The 20,000-nt window shown below is 40.6% G+C and overlaps 1 protein-coding gene across 3 annotated transcripts in view; it reads left to right on the top strand.

Annotated features, from left to right (window-relative positions):
• mpp7a (membrane protein, palmitoylated 7a (MAGUK p55 subfamily member 7)) overlaps window positions 1–20,000 on the top strand; it is a 166,745-nt gene that overhangs the window by 118,952 nt on the left and 27,793 nt on the right. For all 3 annotated transcript variants that reach the window (XM_017701938.2, XM_017701931.2, XM_017701946.2), the window contains one exon: window positions 10,232–10,402. In XM_017701938.2, the coding sequence (XP_017557427.1) occupies window positions 10,232–10,402 (171 nt within the window). The remainder of the gene's footprint in view (window positions 1–10,231; window positions 10,403–20,000) is intronic.

Raw genomic sequence — 20,000 nt, 5'->3', positions numbered from 1 at the left:
AGAGTGATGACATGCATTGACAGATTGCCTACCAAGTTCCCAAACTTGCACTGTGCATATAAAGACAGACATTGATGATGTCTGTCATAGAAGAAATAGAAGATAGAAGACATAGAACAATAGAAGAAATGTGTAATTGAAATACATCAAATGTAATTAATATTGTTTTTTTGAGTAACACAAGTAATGTCAGTTACTTAACAATGTTAAGTCAGTAACTATAATGTGATAAGAATTTAGAAGAACTGTGATGTGAACTGTTTTACACTACGTTGTTACAGGAAGAAAGTCATCCCATTTTTTTGTAACATGTTATTTTGTATTGTGTTACCGCAGCACTGCAGTCAAACTACTAAGCTAGTAATCACCAACTCTGCCTCTGGAGATGTACATTACTGTAGACTTCAGCTCCAACACTAATCTGATCCATCTAATTGTTGCCTTTGGAATTTCCTCATTAGCTGAATGAGGTGAGTTAAGTTTGGGTTGCAGAGGAAACCTTCAAGAAGATGGATTCCCTCGAGGAGAGTTGGTGACCACTGCATTAAGCTATCATTAACTACTGGCTGATAATGATGACAGGAAGACTTTGTATTGGATGACTATTTTCATTCCCAAATTTTGCATAAAATAGATCAAGCCATGCTGGCTACTGTAAACTGCAGAGTAAGACAATTTTGTAAATTTTAATCAAAATCTTGGATGTTCTAACCACAAAATCCAACAAAGTTATCACACATCACATTTTATGTACTCATCATGCAGCCCTCTCTCTCTCTGTCTCTCTTTCTCTCCCTCTCTTTTTCTTTACATGTGGCTCTTTTTTCCTGTCTGTGCTGCTGTAGTAGGTCAGCTCCCTCACTCTGTTGGTAACCCTAATGACTGAGAGTTTGTTTTGTGCTTGTCTTTTGCTCCTCATGTGGCTCCAGTCAAAGTCCAAACATTTTCATCACAAGAAGATAAATGTTTTCGCTTGTGACTGTAAACAGCTGTTTGAGAGCCTAAAAGGCTCACTAGAGACACTAAGCTGTGCACTAAAGGAAGATGTGTATTTCACTGAAATGAGAGAAATGTGTTGTATGTAGCTACAGTAAAGAACAGGATGAGTGAAAGCCAAACAGGCAATTTTGCACTCATTTCTCATATTCCAGTCATAAACGGCTGTAGTTTATGGTTTTCCTGTGTGCTGGCAGCATCCTCAGTCTAAATAGCTCTTTGTAAAAGTTAGACATACTACAGTTAAAGGATCTGGCCCTGTTCCATGTTGTTGCGGTAGCCATCCCACTGCCCCTTGATGTGGTCACTCTTGGCCAGTGGACCTTTTGGGGGCCTCGATCTCAAGCCTTCTCTCCACTCTGCTTTCCGTTGTTAGCGTGTAGACGAATGAGGGTCATGGAACCTTCTCATTATAAGGTCACTGCACGTATACACTGCTCACATGTTATAAGTGGATGATTTTGTGAGACCCTTGTGGCCACTCGAGGGACAATCACTTATATTCACTCCTGATTTTTTTATTTCTCTATTTTTCTCTGTCTCTCTTTTTTTCTTTCTTTTAGGGCTGCAAGTGACCTAAATTTCTATAATTTGGTATCATCTGTTTTACGGTGAATTGGCAAAGTGTACCATTACATCATCTACTATATTTCCTCTCGCTTTTCACAGCAGTGCCATCATACAGTGTCTCATTTGCACAAGTGGTTTCTTCTTTTATGGTGCAGGAAATTTAACATCCCCAGCACCCCTGTACAGTCAGATAAAGTGACTTTAATTTTTCTTTAAATGTCTACTTTTTTACATAATTGACTTTCTTGACTAATTGTTTTGCTCTTACTTTCCTCTTTATTCACTCTTCTCCTTTAACCGTGTTCCAATTCTTCTCTCTATCTCACTTGATCAAGTGTTTAGTAGTAGACGCCATGTGTTTTTGTAGGCCTGAGGCCTCTGTGAGGTCATGCCTTGGTCGAGTCGTTGGACACCCTTTAGACGTTTAGACCCGTTTGATTTCACAGGAGATCCAGTGTGCGCAAAGTTTATAAATAAATCCACGCAATCCACTCTGCCAAGCTCAATCAGCCGCTGTCATCCTATAGGGATAAACTTTTCCCTTTTCAACAGCATGCCGCTTTACTTTCTGCCCTTCTGTTTTCCTCTACGCTTTCATTACCGGCCCTCCTGACCTCAGCCTCTCCTCTTCCTCCCAGTGGCCAGGCTACCTCCAGAGCAGGTCCCGGGACAGAGCTGGCGCCTTTCCGCACCCCGCCACGCTCCATACACTACCGGTAACAGGAGAGCATTCTGAGGAGGAAACACACAGCCCCTAAAACAAAACCCCTCTTTACCAGCCCCTGCAGCCCTCAGCGCATAGCCCACGCTCAGTCCTGCGAGTGTGATTTAAACCTGGTGTGTGTAGTTGTGCTGCAGTGAAGTGTGCAGATGCATTCTGTGTGCTGCTCAGGTTTCTGCTGGTGGGATGTAGGTGGGTGTTTGGGTGCTGGAAACATCAGTACTGTTCCCCTGCAGCGCAGCCTATCAAAGCAGCTGGAAGATCTAGCTTCTGCTTGGGGTTCTCACCATTTTTGTACTGTCACAGAACAGAAAAAAAATAGTTTAAAACAATTTTTCTGGGCAGTAATTATGTTTTCACTTGTAAATACATTGTAGTACAAATAAAAATAAACTGTCAAAGTTAACACATTAAGAATGCTAAATGCTTTACATTATTTACATTTTTTCTGCAATGTTCAATACATTTTCTTTGTTTGACCCTAGTAGTACAGACTGAAATCCCAGTTGCCCGAACTCCACATGTTCCTTGTATGTTCACTGTATATCCTCTCATTCAAATACTTTTAAATGGCTCTTAAAGCAGAATCTTTGGCAGATTATGCTGGACAGGGCTTGTTGGAGAACTATGGATAAGTGAACAAGCAGCAAATTCACAAAAGCGGTTTCAAAGTGGAAAGCTCCAGTTCCAATCGAGAGTCTCTTCCTTAACTTCACTATTTGAGTAAGAGTAAGAATGATATAATTGCAAGTTGTAGCCATTGACCATATATGTGATATACATAGCTTGGATAAAACATGACCACTCACTGATCAAGCAAATAATGTTGATTATTTTGTAAGAACAGTGCATGCTAAGGTCTTGGATATATGGATGTGGAAGAAATGGGCAGCCACAAAGACCTGAATGACTTTGAAAGGTGCCAAATCGTTTTGGACAAACGACAGTGTCAGATGTACTCTCGATCAGCAGTGGTGAGTACATGCCAAAAGTGGTCTGAAATGGGACAGAATACAAACCAGCTACAGGGTGTTGGGCTGGGATCAGGATGCACTGTGAGTGAGACGGCGATGATGCTGTGCTGGGAAACCCAGGGTCTAGGCAATTTTTAGGTAGGCCACTTTCCTAAAAATTGTTGCGGACCAGGTACACCACTTTGAAGGAACACTGTTCTCTCTTGACAGTATAATGCAGGATAATGTGCCTTGCCATACTGCACACATTGTTTGAGAATGGTTTAAGGAACATGAGAGTTCCAAATGCTGCACTGCCCTCTAAAATCCTTAGATCTCAATACAATCGAGTATCTGAGGCATGTGCTGGAATAAGTAATCTAATAAGTAGATTAATCATGATAACTGCACAAAATAAAGAAATTAATCACAATTGATTATTTAAATTATTTATTTATTTGACTGGCATAACACCACAGTCAATTGTAGAAAGAATGTCCTTTTTTCAAAAATCTTTAGAAGAGCAAAGGTTTAGTTCCACTTCTTCTTGTAGCCTAGCCATTGCGTGGAATTGTTGAATTCCACCACCAGAACCTCCACTGTTTTGCCTAATGTAAACCAGGTATTGAAAAGTAGCTACCTGCCTGGAGAACAGGTATAGAAATGATTGAGCTAGTACACTGTGTGTGGGGCTGTTTATTTGTATTTACTTTAGTGTTTTTTTTTCTTTTCCAAGCAAGTAAACACCCAGATAAAACTTTAAAGGAACTTTTAGTCTGATGGCTTAAGCCTTTAGCGCAATTATGTGTGAGCGATTGAGTGTGCATATGTGTGGGACAAATAGGAGTGTGTTGGACGGCTATAGTATTGAGATTGCTTTGAGGGCAACTGACATGATGGAAAGAACCATTCATTCTTCTAGACACACTCTCCTCATTCCTCCCTTAGGTCTGTGAGTGTAAGATTATGTATGTGTGTTGTACAACCATTCTGTCCTCACTGCACCTCGTTTGGTGCTAACAGAACAGGATTTTCAGTCCATGTGATCCATCAGCATGGCTGAGGGTGAGGCCGCTGAGGAGAAACGATACACCATAGCATCAGATACAAATTCCTCTCAGAAGCATTGTCACATAAATGTCCTGCGTGACTGAAGCAGTCCCGCTGTTCCACAACTCGCCTTAACTGACCACAGCACTTCCCCTCTAAACAAGCAATACAAAAAGTCAGCACTAGAGTTTGAGGGAGAGAAGTGGAAAACAAAAGCAGATGAAAATGGTTGGGGAGGAGAAGTGAAAGCTGGAAAAGCCATCAGCCCCCAGAATCCAATTAAGAAAGAAGTTATGGAAAAACGGAGCCTACATTTTTAGGGCTGAAATAAAAAAGAAAAAAAATCCATTTCCAAAATGAGTTTATCTTATAGGTCATGTAGACAGGGAGAGGTAAACTGATTTTTGTAGGTGCTTTAAACAGCTACAGCTCATTCATTCATTCATTCATTCATTCATTCATTCATTCATTCATTTATTTATTTATTTGTTTGTTTAAATGCTCACCCTTCTTAGGTAGATGACACCCCTAGAACTGTATGGGAACTGACCTTGGTTCTGGGTATGTGTCTGTTTGTGGGCAACTATACATATGAGGACAATCTTTGAATGGTTTTGAACAGACTGCTTGGACCGTCTGAAGCTTGGGGAGCATGCAGGGCAGATGATTGGAGTTGTCTGGATGTTCCAGACTGAGTGTTTATTTTTCTAACAGCAGTGATCAGTGCAGGCCAGGTATTGCTGTGGATCATTGCAGATGCTGTATGTGTGTGTGTCTGTGTGTTTCTGTGCGATACTGTGTGTGCGCAGGTGTGATCACACTGACCAATTGAGTGGTCGTATGATGGATTGAGCAGGCAATTGATGAGACAAACAGCAGTGGTTTGTCCAGCCTCTTAGGTTTGGCCTGCCTCCTCAGTGATCCTATTCAATGCACCTCAAAGGCTAAATGTACTAGTGATGACTGCACTGGGCTCGAGAAGAGCTGGCGGCCCACTGACTTATGCATGTGTGCAGATGTACGTGTGTTTGTGTGTTTCCCCTGACGCATTTAGACAACATTCCTGCCCTGACATTCTTTTGTCTAAAGTGCTTTGGGATAGGACAGAGGGGAAAAACAAATATCGCTTCTTGACACAAGCCGTCTCTGTCCTGGCCAACAGGAGTGGGGAGTCACTAAGCCTGTAACACTTGGGCAGAACACACACTTTCCACATATGCAGCGCAATGGAAACATCTCCTACAGTGTGTTTTCCCCCAGACATCAATTCTTAACGAGTACAGCATGATTCAAAGCTGTGCCCAATGCATATTTCAAATAGCACTGCTAAATAGTTGTGCTTTTTTCCCCTCCTTTCCTTCTTTTTTTTTAATCATCACCTGCAATTTTCATCCATCTTTTCCTTTTCTTGCGCCATCCTGCTACATGAAGACGTTGTAGCCCATAAATGCTTAGTCTGTGAGGTGCTGCTGAGAGATGACCAGGGGCTTTTCGTGTTGGTAAAAACACCATAATCTTAGTCAACATTAAAAGATTGCTTCCCCCTTGAGAAATGGATATGATACAGAATTCAATTACCATACATGCCTCAGGATCAGAGGTTTTTGTGCGAGCTTGAGTGGTAGCCTGAGAGTTGCTGTGGAAACTTCCGGCTGTTTGATGCTTGGGGGTCTGTTGGATGCTCCCCTAGAGTCCCTTCCACTACCCCTAAGGCCTTCTACAGATGCCTGTAAAATGAGGGGAGAGAGCTTCTGAAGGCCATATGCCTGTCTACTCAGATTGACCATACACCCACACACCACAAGGGCTATGTTCAGACTGCAGGCATATTGGATTTGCTTCTCAAAACAGATCTTTTGAGATGACTTTTTGCAAGTGATTAGTTTGGATTTGTGTGTCTAGATATCACCAGTCTATCTCCATGGGTTGCTATGGGAATGATGTAGATGTCAGTAACACGTAGCTATGCTGGTGATGCAGATTTCAAATGCGGGCGCAGAAGACATGGAGATGCATCATCTCACCCTCCAAAGTATTCTGAATTTTCTGGCATAAGCATGAATCTTTGGCACTCCTAGCGCTTCAGGCACTCTGGATTTGGACATAATTTTTGTTTATTGTATTGTGCATGATGCAAAAGGCACTTAAATCTGATTTTAGCGTCCAGATTGAGAAACATCTGTAAAAATCCAGTTGGATTGAATATCTCCAAATGTGGTTTGCATCCCATTTGCAAAAATTGGATTTCATGTTTTTTTTTGCCATTCAGACTATCAAAAATCAATGTGGATGCAATATGGATATGTCAGAAAAAATTAATCTGTGCAGTCTGAACATGCACACATCTCTTGGGCAGTCTTCAATTAACCTTGCTGAGAGCCACTATAAAGAAAACTGTTTACTATACTGCTCTATGGTGTTGGGATTTAAACACAAAAGTGCAAAAAAGGTCGTCCAAATACTGGATGTTCACTTTCCCTAATTATTCTTGGAAGTTATAAAGATCATAAATGAAATGTACTTTTTTTTTTATCAGTTTGACACCAGCAGACTAATAGAATGTGGTAACGGCAACAAATAAAATGATATTTCAGGGAGTGCTTTATTTCCATGTTTCTAAATATATAAAAGAATGTTTATATATGTATATCTCATTGATACTGTGTGTTGTTTTCAGCTTTAAATCTTGTAATGGCTATTTTTCTGCATTTTGATGTGTTTAGCCATTTTGGTACTTTGGTCTCAACACGTTTTCTACAGCATTTGTAATTTTTTATGCACTCTCATGTTCTTTTAAGACTGTGAAGATAAAATTGCTTATCTTTGGTTGATGTTATGTCAGTGTAAAGGCCTGTTATTTAAAGAAATCTAACTATTTAAAACTTATGTTTTTACTGTTCTAGTCTCTTCTAATCCTGATGTCTACAATTGTCATGCCTCCATTATTGGCCCTTTTATTCTTATGATTGTTTGTTTCTTTCTTGCAAATACATCTGTTATTGTGATGTTGACTGAGCTCCCTGCAACATTTCTTGCCACAGACGCCGCGGATGCCGCAGGGGGCATGGTATTGGTCCTGCCTCACAAGGCTCTGGCTCTTGGACGCCCTCACTCACTCGCCCCACACATATGCTACATTTCCTCCACAGCAGTTAGATATTATCGCTCTGGAAAATGGGCGCTCTGGAGCGGTAGTTGCTCATGGGCGAGTGTGCGCGTACGGCCGCCACGTGTGTCTCACTCTGTTTACACTGAATTTGGACGCTTTCTTAAGTTGTTGTTTTTTCTTTTCTCTCCCGAGTGGAAGAACTGGTTTGATTTGTGAGCTGCTAGTCAGTGAATGTAAGTTGTGTTGCGCTGAGGGCCAATTAGCCCGTCATGCCACAGCACGCACCATTAGGTGGTGCGTGTTTGGGGCTGTGGTGTGGACACGTGTCTGCGTCCCAGCCGCTACTCACCATAGTCAGCACTAGAAACTGGGAAAATGGGGAGGAACTTCGTGTCTATGCTGGCACGGCTTGCATTCTGCATCCACATTTTTGTCTTTGTCTCTTTTAACCAGAAGGCATTTGAGCGAGCAGTTCTGAAGGTATTAGTCTACCAGGGTACATTGTGTCACTTCAAATGTAGATTTGTCTTACAAAACCACATTTTTGTGGAGGGGAGGGGTGGTAAGAGTTTGTCTTTGACACAAACCAGGTCCAGAATACCAGTTCTATTTTTTTTGCCCTCTCTGATTCTGGACTGAATTAATTTCCATCCCTTTTGTCTAATTCAGCCTCCTTCAGTAACAGGGAGGGGTGGGGAGACGATCACTGTCCAAGCCTTGATTTATTTATCCACATTGAGACGGAGGGCAATGTTTCAGCTATTTAGACGTAGCTGTCTTGAAGGCTTTAAATGATTCTGAACGGTCCCGATTACGAAGCCTCTTCAACTTGAGAACAGCAATTTGTATTGACTGGCTGCAACAGAACAGAGTAATGAAAGCTATACACCTGCCCTTAGCTGGAGAGACAGAGAGATTAACCATGCCAAAGCCGATGAACTGCCGGCAGCTTGTACATGTAGAAAGGCAGGCTAATTAAAGGGAACAGGCCATTCACTGCTTTAATTAGTGGCGCAACTAGTACAACTCACCTAGTAGAACAAAAGTCTGTACTGTGTGCCTGGTGTAACTTAATACCCAGAACAACCAGACACATACACACACGCGCACACACACACACATGCAAAAACACTTGTGTTCTGGTGCAAGGACGGTTTGACTTATGGCGTGTTTCATTTGTATCCCAACAAAGGTCAAAACCAACTCTTATTAAGTGACTATTTGGAAAAGAACAAGCTGTAAAGAATGCAGGATCTTTCTACAGCAACACATCTGTGCAGAGCTCGTGGGCTCTCTGTGCTGTGGAAAGTATTAAAGGGGATTGGATCAGACTCTCTTTCTCTCCTCATTCTCTTCAGTCCATTATTTTTCATACTCCCCTAATCTTGGGCATCTTGCATCATATGCATGTGTCCATTAATCACCGGTTTTGAAAAAAGAAAAAAGCAAAAACAAAAGGAGGAGTGCATGCTGGGGGAGAATATCTTTCACAGAGATGGAGTATTAGGTGTCTTTGGTTTGGTACTGTGCTTAGTTTAACTAGCATCTGTCATAAATATGAAATGGGGCTGTTCAAATCAGGGGTGCGTTTCAGTTTTCAGTGCAGCCTGGTGTCATTAAACCAGACCCATTGCTGTCCAGAATACTCAGACAGGAAGTTTTTGCGGTGGCATTCCTGACAACCTTCAGTGCGTGAAAAGCCATCAGCTGTAATGGCCCTTGTTAGGGGACTCGGACCAGCCACCCCCAAAGCACCACAGCCCAAGGTTATTCCCTCCATTGCACCCTGCCTGCAGAATAAACACAAATATGAGGCTGTGAAAGACAGAAAAAAAGAAGCTGCCTGAGGCATCTGCGCATGCATCAGGGACGTGGCAGTGCATTTTATTTGGAAAAGCAGCGATCCACCATCGCAACAGAGTAAAGCTGTGGCAATACTGAGATTACTTTTTCAACTGAAATTCTGTTTTTCACAATTTTACATGTATTTTTACACATTGATTTAGTTCAGTCAATGTAGATTGACACCTGTAGATGGCAATATCTGCAAATGCCAAGACAATTTTATAGCTCCCCCAATTTATAATTCGCTGTCAATTCCACTAATTGGGTCTCCATATCACTTGGGACGCTGGCACATGCTTCCTCCTAGACATATGAGGCCATCCACCAAACCTTTTCAAACTGCTGCTAACACATCACTGGACAGCTCAATCCACTTAGAGGAGAATACTTATGCTGATTGTTGCCTTATTGGCTTACGTCATGCAGAGCAACAAGGAAGAGAGGAAGGGCTGTACTGCCCAATTCTTAGATGGTTGCACCATTCAGGAAGCCCAGTAAATCATGTAATCATTTTCTATAGCTTGTGTGCTGTACATTCACCATGACCAAAGTTTGATCAACCCCTGAAGCAGGTGGATGTGGGTTTATTCACTTTTGAATCTATTAAGATGCATTGGGTTTGAAAATTTACTATAGTTAAAAATTATGAACATTAATCATTGTGATCCAATTGCAAAGTGTGGATCCAATTGCATTGTGATGGATCGAATCGTGTATTGAGAGGGCGAGGCAAAAGATGTAAGAGATGATCTGCAGGTACATGAGAGAGAACTTGCAGTAAAGAGTTTTATGATCCGAAAAAAAAGAACAAAAGCCTCGAAACAAATAAAGGTTTATCAGCTTTTAACATCCAGTGACTCTGCTGACTCTTCTTTACTCATCTCATCTGGACCGGTTAACACACGCATGAACAAACAAGTAAATTACCATAGATTATAATTCTGATGGTGCATCTCTCATTTTTTTCATCTCATTGTTCCCCTCTAGCTGGTTTCCGGAGGAGTTTCCGGCTCAGCAGAAGAGACAAGAAGACGAATAAGTCTATGTATGAATGTAAAAAGAGTGAGCAGTATGACACTGCTGACGTCCCAACTTACGAAGAAGTGGCCCCTTATCGCAAAGGACACGGAGCCAAACATAGACTCGTCATTTTGGTCGGTAAGTGCTGTGTTGGTCTGCACTAGAACTTTTATTTTTTCCTATGTGCATATTTGCTTAGTACTATGCACAGGACATGCCCATCAGTGACGCCCTACCACACACTAGCCCATATATCACAATCAGGCTTTATTGGCCAAGGAATTTGTCTTTGGTTACAGAATATTTTATGGTTATTTTATGGTAAATAACAGGTGGTGATGACAGACTGTGAACCAGCAGCTTTTGAGGCAGGTGGAACAACTTCAGCTGGTGTGATTGTGATGGAGTGGGTGTTGGTGGCTCACTTCAGGTCCCAGGTCCTTGTTGTTTCCAAGAACTCCACAGCCACACACACACACACACATACACACACACACATATACACATTTGTTCACAAGCAAGGACGGAGTGAGGTTCACCACTTCGTGAACAACTGCGTGAGCAAATAGTCCATCAGTTTAAGAACAACGTTTCTCAACGTGCAATTACAAGGAATTTAGTGATTTCATCATCTACAGTCCATAATATCATCAAAAGAATGAATCTCTGCAAGTAAGCGGCAAGGCACAAAACCAACATTGAATGCCCGTGACCTTCGATCCCTCAGGCGGCGCTGCATTATAAACCAACATCATACTGTAACGGATATTACCACATGGGCTCAGGAACACTTCAGAAAACCATTGTCAGTGAACACAGTTTGTCGCTCCATCTACAAATGCAAGTTAAAACTCTGCCATGCAAAGCGAAAGCCATATAGCATCAACACCCAGAAACGCCACTGGCTTCTCTGGGCCTGAGCTTATCTGAGATGGATTGATGCAAAGTGGAAAAGTGTCCTGTGGTCTGACGAGTCCACGTTTCAAATTGTTTTTGGAAATCATGGACGTCGTGTCCTCCATGCCAAAGAGGAAAAGGACTGTCCAAATTGTTATCAGCACAAACTTCAAAAGCCAGCATCTCTGATGGTATGGGGGTGTGTTAGTGCCCATGGCATGGGTAACTTGCACATCTGTGAAGGCACCATTAATGCTGAAAGGTACATACAGGTTTTGGAGCAACGTATGCTGCCATCCAAGCATCGTCTTTTTCAGGGATGTCCTGCTTATTTCAGCAAGACAATGCCAAGCCACATTCTGCATGTGCTACAGCATGGCTTCGTAGTAAAAGAGTGCGGGTACTAGACTGGCCTGCCTGCAGTCCAGACCTGTCTCCCATTGAAAATGTGTGGCGCATTGTGAGGCGCAAAATACGACAATGGAGACCCCAGTTAGTGTCCTCAGTTCCCAAAGGCTTACTGAGTGTTGTTAAAAGGAAAGGTGATGTAACACAGTGGTAAACATGCCCCTGTCCCAACTTCTTTGGAACGTGTTGCAGGCATCATAATTCAAAATGAGTGAATAATTGCAAAAAACAAAAGGTTTATCCATTTGAACACTAAATATATTGCCTTTGTAGTGTATTCAGTTGAATATAGATTGAAAAGGATTTGCACTTGTATTCTGTTTTTATTTATGTTTTACACAACGTCCCAACTTCATTGGAATTAGGATGTGTGTGTGTGTGTGTGTGTGTGTGTGTGTGTGTGTGTGTGTGTGTGTGTGTGTGTGTGTGTGTATATATATATATATATATCGCTGCTGTCGGAAGAAAACCTTGTATCTCCATTTTTCAGTTTTTGACATAATTTCAAAGGACCTGTTGCCCTTTACATTGTGTGTAAATTTCTTAATGATGGCCCAAAATGCCATGGAAAGATGAGTGGTTTCACTGACTTGCATTAAAACTACAGTATGTTTTTACTTTCTCCTGTAAAGTTCCAATTTTGGAGATATGAGGTGAGGTTTTCTTCCGACAACAGCGATATATATATATATATATATATATATATATATATATATATATATAAAATATGCATACATACATGCATACATATAATAAATGCTGCCTGGCTCTGTTTTCATTATGGCATCTTTGTTAGTACTCTAAAAGAAGACGATTTAGATACAGTTCTGAGCCATTTTGCTCTGTTGGGTCACACTGCAGCCAACATGCTCTGGTACAAGAGTAGCAGTGAACTAAAGTGACTAACAGAAGAAATTGTAATCACTGGCAATTGAGATAAAATACAACACACAAGCTAGACTTTCACTTGAATATCAACTGGTGAAATGACTAAAATGCGCTTCTCTAAGATACAACAACTTCTTACTATGTTTCTGTGTTTCAGTATGGTTTAAGATAGCTTAATGACCATGAAGGGCTTCCCTATAAGCTAATGGCTAATCTATCAGTATGAGTGTAAGTAAATATTAGTAAATATCACTAGTGTAACTGCAACAAGACATTCTTTCAAACTAAGAGAAAGCTAATTCAGTCAAGACGACTTTGCTAGTTACACATAGCCACTAGCTAACTTTATACAAGTGCATGTCTTACTGCTCAGTCAGATTTTAAAGTTTGTTGTTTTTTGGAAACAGATAGATAAAAATGCTGAACATTTTTAAATGGGTATGAATATAATTGAGTGGGTGTCCATCTACCTTTGCGCACCAATGGCATGTAATCTATGTGGGAGACACTGCTTTTTTGTGATGTCAGCACGCTATAGCACTCACACCTTTTTAAACCACTTTCAGGGCAAAAGATTTTCGATGTGCGTTTAACTACAATTTAGAAAAGAATGAATATTTAGACCAAACATACCTTTTTATGGCAAAACGCTTTTATACTGAGTATTGCAGCACATATGCAATATATCAGTAAATATACGTTTTAAGCTTGCAGCTTATTTCCTTTCTTAGCTTAAAAAATAACAGTGAGAAAATTCCAATTTCAGAAGACTGTATCTCCCTGAATGTTTGGACTGTAGTTTATGTGCCTGCTTTGGGGGTCACACTCAGCTGTGGGCCTTTTAAAAGCTCTGGAGCTAAAAGCTCTGGCTGGATATTCATTCCTCTTTCCGTGGCACTTCATCTGTGTCACCCTCATTCAGAAGAGACATTTTTCTTGCTAATATTATTCGCTAAAGAATTGTTAACACATAGTTCCAAGGGAGTGGCGTAGGTGAGACCCCTGTGAGAAATACGTTTTACAAAGTGCTAAAGTCTTGACAAAGAATGTGTGAAAAAATTGATTTACAAAAAAGAAAAAAAAAGTGTATTGTAAACCAATTGAGCGTAAGTGTTTCATAAGAAGAATTTTACAGATGATGTATGTACAAATGTGTCAACCAGATTGTATTACATTGAGCATGCAGTCCAAAGGCTTGATTCAAATGGCACCAAGTTTTAATTAGATGTCAACAAAGGCCTTTTAACGAGAGATTCTAATTCTATTATATTAACCTTCGTTTGGGTGACTCAAGGAAAAAAAAAAAAGAAAAAAAAAACACTAGCCGTTCATCCATGGTCTTTTCCCAGACTAATGTCCCAATTTATCACTGCACATCATGAAGTACTTTTCAACACTTACAATTAATATTGCCCATGTCCAGAGGACCATTTCATCCTTCGTTTAGCTCATTTGTGAGAGGTTGCACTGGGTCATCGCTCAGTGTAGCACAACTAGGCCTTGGTTTGGTGAATGAAATGCGGTGTATGGGTTCCGTCAAAAGATGTTAGTGTGTGGTGCATGTGTGGTGGTCTGTTTTATTAGCCAATCTTTTCCACGACTGCTTGTCAGGATGCCCCAGCCATGCAATTATGACACTATTTTGCGGTCAAACTAATGCAAATATTTTCAATTAACTTTCACAATTTGGACAGCGTCATGGACAATATCAGACTTGACGAAACAAAAAGCCCAGACTCAGCCTGCTGTGTGTTTGCTCTGTTTTCTTTTCAGGTTGTTTTTCTGTCCCCCGAGGTGAAGTTTTGGTTTCCCTGCTCTGTATTTTGTTCTGTCTTCCCCCCTTTTTTTCCCCCTCTTTATTACTCTCTTTTCGTCTTGCATTTTATGATGTTCCTTTGTTTTATTTAATGATGAATGTATCTCTCTTTGTCTCTCACTCGCTCACTCATACAGTATGTAGAAACTAAAATACATTATTTTTGAAGCGAGACCTATTTAATAACTAACTTCCTCTGTTTTTTTTTCATCTCGCTCTCTTTCTCTACCCTCTCTCAATCTCTCCTCTTTCTTTGTTCTGGCATTCATTTCCAACATGATGTCGACTCTGGGCTTTTCTTGGCCCTTGCTTGTCTTTTTTCCCCTCCGTTTTTAAGTTTGAATGAAACTCATTCATCTAGACCGTATCCTCTCGCATTAAACATTCACTGTCCCAATAGGTGTTTACCGCTGACTGTGGACAACAGGGTTAAATAAAATCACCTCTGAACAAAGTGTCCTTATTCCCCTCTGCTTTCCCGAACACGAATGACCCGTGGTCAGAGGATCTATTTCAAACAACTTTCCAGACGAATCAAGATCTTATCTGTTTGGATACATATTAATCAAAGAGCCAACATAAATACATTTTACATATGCACGTCTTGGGGAGACCACCGTAGTGTTTTAACTGAAACCTGATTATTCAACAGGGCAAATGATCTGTTTTGTTCTACATGTTTGATTTGAGGTGAAGGAGATTTGGGCTGATGTGACTCCTATTAGTGGTGGTAATAACACAGGGCAAAATATTGTACAAGGTCTAGAACAGTCAGTTAACAAAGGAAGAAAAGTGAATTGAAGAAAAGGAAGAAAAGTGAAGTGATTTTGGCTTTTGTTATACTGTATCCCTTGAGATATATACCACTGTTTTGTCCTGAGATATTTCTGTGCTTGTACTTATCACAGTGTTTGGGCTGAATCAAAAAGGTGTCTGTGAGCAGATCTTTTTGTGCAATTTCATAACAAGGAGGTCTCTAGTCTGGGACACTTCACTTCTTGGGGAAGAACAGTCAGAATAGTTCTGTTTTCTTTCTCTGTCTGAGTCTGATGTATTCTGATACATTGCCTCTGCTTGATATGTCGCTGCTGACCTTACTTCTAACAAACATCTTGGAAGTAGGAGTGCATAATATAATGTACAGTGTATAATTATCATCAGTGAAGTATTGGAATTCCAACTTGTAACTGACAGTTTCCAATATCACGTCCTATTTCCCATAGTTACGGTATCCATCAACCTTTCACTGGAGGCTCTGTGGTTATGTCCGTACATTTGGGTCGGCAACCTAAGTTCAGTAGTGCACATGAAAATTAAGAACACAGAATCAGAATACATTTTATTATTGAAAAATTAAATGACTTCACATGAGGATATGTTTGAGAAAAGACTAAATTTAAATGTAGATCAATATAAAGAAAATTAATCAAACTTGGGACATCTTTAAGCTGTTACACATTAAAGTGGCAGATTTTTATGTCTATATAGCTGCACCTTCAGATGAGCTAGCACTAAAGATAACATTGGTGTATTCCTGCAGTGCTAGATGCTGCAGGAGATGTTGCTTTGTACACAGTGTCTTTTTAGTAAATTGTCATGAAACAATATAAATAGTTACAATAATTACAAGTGCATCAGTTTTTGCATCAGGTTTAATTGCAAATGTGAGCAATGTACAGACATCATATTAAAAAGAGGGTTAAACACAATGAGTGAAGATTCAATGGTAAGCAAGTAATGGCAATTTGAAGGATAGCGCCTGTAGGTCACCTTCAAGCTCAAGGTGCAGTAGGGCAGCCACCCCACATTTATTCAACTGCTTCGCAATGCTTCCTAAGCTTGACTACATGTGCTCTGTTCTCTGCTTGGCCTGGAAGTTATTAAGCGTCTGCTTTTAAAGACCTCCTCCTCCTCCTAATGAGAGCTCTAATCAACACTGACACTTTTACTACTGCTGCAACCTGCACCAGAAAGAGCCTGTGCGCGTGCACACACACACACACACACTCCTACATGCATACACTTCCAGCCCAGTAAGACATCAAACACTTGTTTGCAAGACAATGGCGTCAGACTCGCGCACGCTGAACCCACACATACAATCGGAAAACAATTACTAAGGCATATTACTGTGTTATTAGGCTTGTTTTTAATAGTAAAAGGTTAGCCGCTGTTTAGAAGTCATTAAAACACACTACAATATAACCAACAAAAAAAGGAAACCAAACAATACACAAAGAGAATTCTATTAGGCTTTCAGACACTCTTTGTGCCAGAGTATTCGATCTCTGCTCTCTGCAGACTCTTTACACAGAGAGATCTGGCAGACTGTTCACTACCTCGCATAGGCCTTCCACTCACAGAGTCGTTTAAGCCCATTGGGGCTGAAGCGTGCAGCCGTAGATCAGCGGTGTAAGCTTCTGCATAGATGAATGATCGAGGGCCTGCAGCTCCTTTTAATATGCCAGAGAGAAAAGAAGTGAAAAGCCAAGGGAGCAGCACCCGTCCATCATCCCGGCATACGGCTCCCGATGTGGGCCTGGAAGTCAGCGGACAGGACCTTGGGGGGGGGGCGGGTCTGGAAGATTAACATCATGGAAACCTCAGCATACTAGCAGAAGTGTGTTTATATGTGCTCCTTCAGGTGGCTCTGAGATATGGCTAATAGGAAATGTGAATTACTACACCTCACTCTCTTTCCCACCTATATCAACACTGGGACCTAGATACACACGCATTGCACACTTTTTCACTCGCATACCACACGGCTCTCAAACATCTCAAACAGATGATCCACTTTTCTCAGTGATTCTTGCCTGAAACAAGCTCCCGCTTCCTCACCATTGATAAATTGCATGTCCAAATGGTGTTAGTTCGTGCTTAGTTCATTTTTGTTCTGTAGGGCAGCTTTCTTTGCATCTTTCTTGTACTTTTGAACATATACCCCTTATGTTGCTATGCTCAGTGTCCAGTGTGAAACCTGAATTTATTAGGCCTTATTTATGTAGTGTTCTGTATCTCAGCATTATATCCCTCAGCTTCATCAGAGTTCATGTTGTTAAATCATTATTGTAGTCTCGGCCATCAGTGTTCTCTCATTACAGCACCCAACATGCATGGCTCAGATGTGTCATTCAGTCATCAGGAATCCCTACAATGCTAAGGAAATTTTGATAACTAACCAAGGTACTGATCTCTATGCTAATAAATACCCCCATGGTGCTAAGTAGCTTTAGTGATATAGCGTCCCTGAGTTGGTTGTTTAATCATTTCTACTCAATTTGTAAAGATGTTTCTCACTGTTTCCCTGAAAAAAATTGCTCTGTGGAAAGTGGTTAGCAACCATTGGAAAGGACATTAATACGCTACAAAAACAAATATGATGTATTTATGGTTGTGCATCCAGAGGGCTAAAGGCTACACAACGGATTTGGAAGTTGAATTTTTGGGATGTCCAATAAAGCAAATGATAAAGAAAAGAGTGATTCCTTCTGTATTCAACACTAAATGGACACCAGAGACAAGTTCAGTCAAAAAAAAGGAGACAAATTAATGTATCTAGCTAGCTAGGTAGCTAACTTTTTCATTTTAATTAAGTAATCAGTTTTCATTGCAGTGATTGTTTCATGACAGTTATCATAGCTTTAAAGTTAGCTCTCTGGCTTACTTCTGCATTAGGCCTATGATTTTAGCCAGCTAGCAAAAGCAAAAATACAAAATATTTGTCCCCCCAAAGCATTAGTAGTCTTTCATAATTTACTCCCACCTTCAAGATGCATCATCAGAAGGGGTTTACTCAGTATTCAAACCTACTTCTAAAGATTTCTATGGCATGACTGTAGAAGTAGGTAGCCCGGTTTTACAATAAATTTAGCCATTGTTAATTTTTTAATTTCAGCCAGAGTGCTGTTTTAAATGCCTGACTTCTCGTAGCCTTTTGTGTATCTCCATTTCTTTCACTCTGTACCTTCATATCTCTTTCCATTTCCATCTTTGTAGTGACCTCCCTCACCATGTCCTTTCTCACTTTCTCACTCCCCATGTCTACCTCTGTTTTTTCCTCTCTCTTCTTTTGGGAATGAGAGATGGAAAGCTGTTGGTTTGCCGCTTACTGAGATACAAGGCTATGATTTGAGGAATGTATGCATTTTGCATAAGAGGCAGTCAATACATGTGCTTTTCAGATGTGGGGGTTGTTTAAATGGTTATTACATTTGGTAACCTTCCAGACTTTACTGTAAAAAGAAGAGCCTGTTGTACAGAGTGAAATGCATCAAAAATGTCTAGAAACCTGACGAGCAGTTCAGACTGAGAACTATTTTTTACATGGCTCTGCTGAACTTATTAGCAGATTAAGAGATGTTCATAGCCAAGCTGGACGCAAACCTCAGTGTGACCAGCTAGAGAATGAGTCCTGGAAATCCCAAAAAGCACAAATCATATGAAAATGTTGTCACCAAAGCTAAAAATTACAATGGCTGATAATAATGACAGATAGATAAATACACTATTGTTTGGCCAGAAATTAAACAGACTCCAGTAGTTTTAGTTACAGTGACTGATATGATTGATGTAGAGGAGGCAGTGGATAGGGCAAGATGGAGGCAGATGATCCGCTGTGGCGACCCCTAAAGGGAGCAGCCAAAAGAAGAATTTCCATATTTATTTTTCATAAATTATCTCCACATTTTTGATGTCATTTAGTTAAAATTTAGGGTTGAGTGCATTTTACATGTTTTTTTGTTATTTCATTCATGATGGAGTTTTGTGTTCCCAGTTTACCAGTTCAGTCTGTATTCCTATAGTAAAAGGTGAGCAGCTGGTTATTGTTAGACTGGCATAAAAGCATAAATTATTAAAAATAATCACAAATGAGTAAGTTTCCTCATACTAGAGCACTGGGTTTCTGATAATATACAACAAGCCAGATGTTTTATCTGCAATAACAATAAATGCATGTGAAGGGAAACTGGCCAAAAATGAAACATTTAACCAGTACTACATCTGTTATAAACATTCTTGGTGGTGCCCAAGTGGTCTCTAAAGCGAGACATTTAACAACCGATGTTTGTGCTGTTTCACTACATGGAACCACGGATGTATTCGTTAGCCTCAAAATTAGCAGCTAGAGTACAGTGTTGCACTACAGGATGCTACTTAACATAATAAATTACATATTACATACTAGCTTTAGGCTGGAAGGCCCATTTAATATTGTTCGATTTTATCAGCCAGACAATACATTGAGCAGTCCCTACAGAAAAACCGTGCAGAAGGGAGCAGAGTATAGAAGTAATGAATAGAGAGAGGGCATGGAAGACTGCACCTCCGTAATTGACTCTTGTCCGCACTGTTAAAAAACACAGCTCTACAGTCGCTTTGAATTAATATCAGATGCTTGCTTAAGTTTTCCTGCCAAAAGAAGAGGTTATGGCAGAGACTTGTATCAAGTATCGAGAGGGAGAGTGAGTGAGTGAGAGAGAGACACATAACAGAGTTTAAAAAGAGAGATGGGTAACAGGAGCAGGAAAAAGAGACTCTAGTAAGTCCATCTTGTTTTGTGCTCAGAGCACTGAAGGTGTAGAGCACCAAGTTCTCTCTCTCTTTCTCTCTCTCTCGCTCTCGCTCAGTGACGCCATCCCTCTGTCCGTCTTACGCCATCACTCTGTACCCACCCTTTGCCTGTAATGGAGCTGTGATGAGAAAGGCAGCTGTCCACTGGGAGTC

This window comes from Pygocentrus nattereri, chromosome 13 (assembly GCF_015220715.1).
Source record: "Pygocentrus nattereri isolate fPygNat1 chromosome 13, fPygNat1.pri, whole genome shotgun sequence".
NCBI lineage: Eukaryota > Metazoa > Chordata > Actinopteri > Characiformes > Serrasalmidae > Pygocentrus > Pygocentrus nattereri.
Note: the sequence above shows the minus strand (reverse complement) of the source record. Positions and strands in the feature narration are given on the sequence as shown.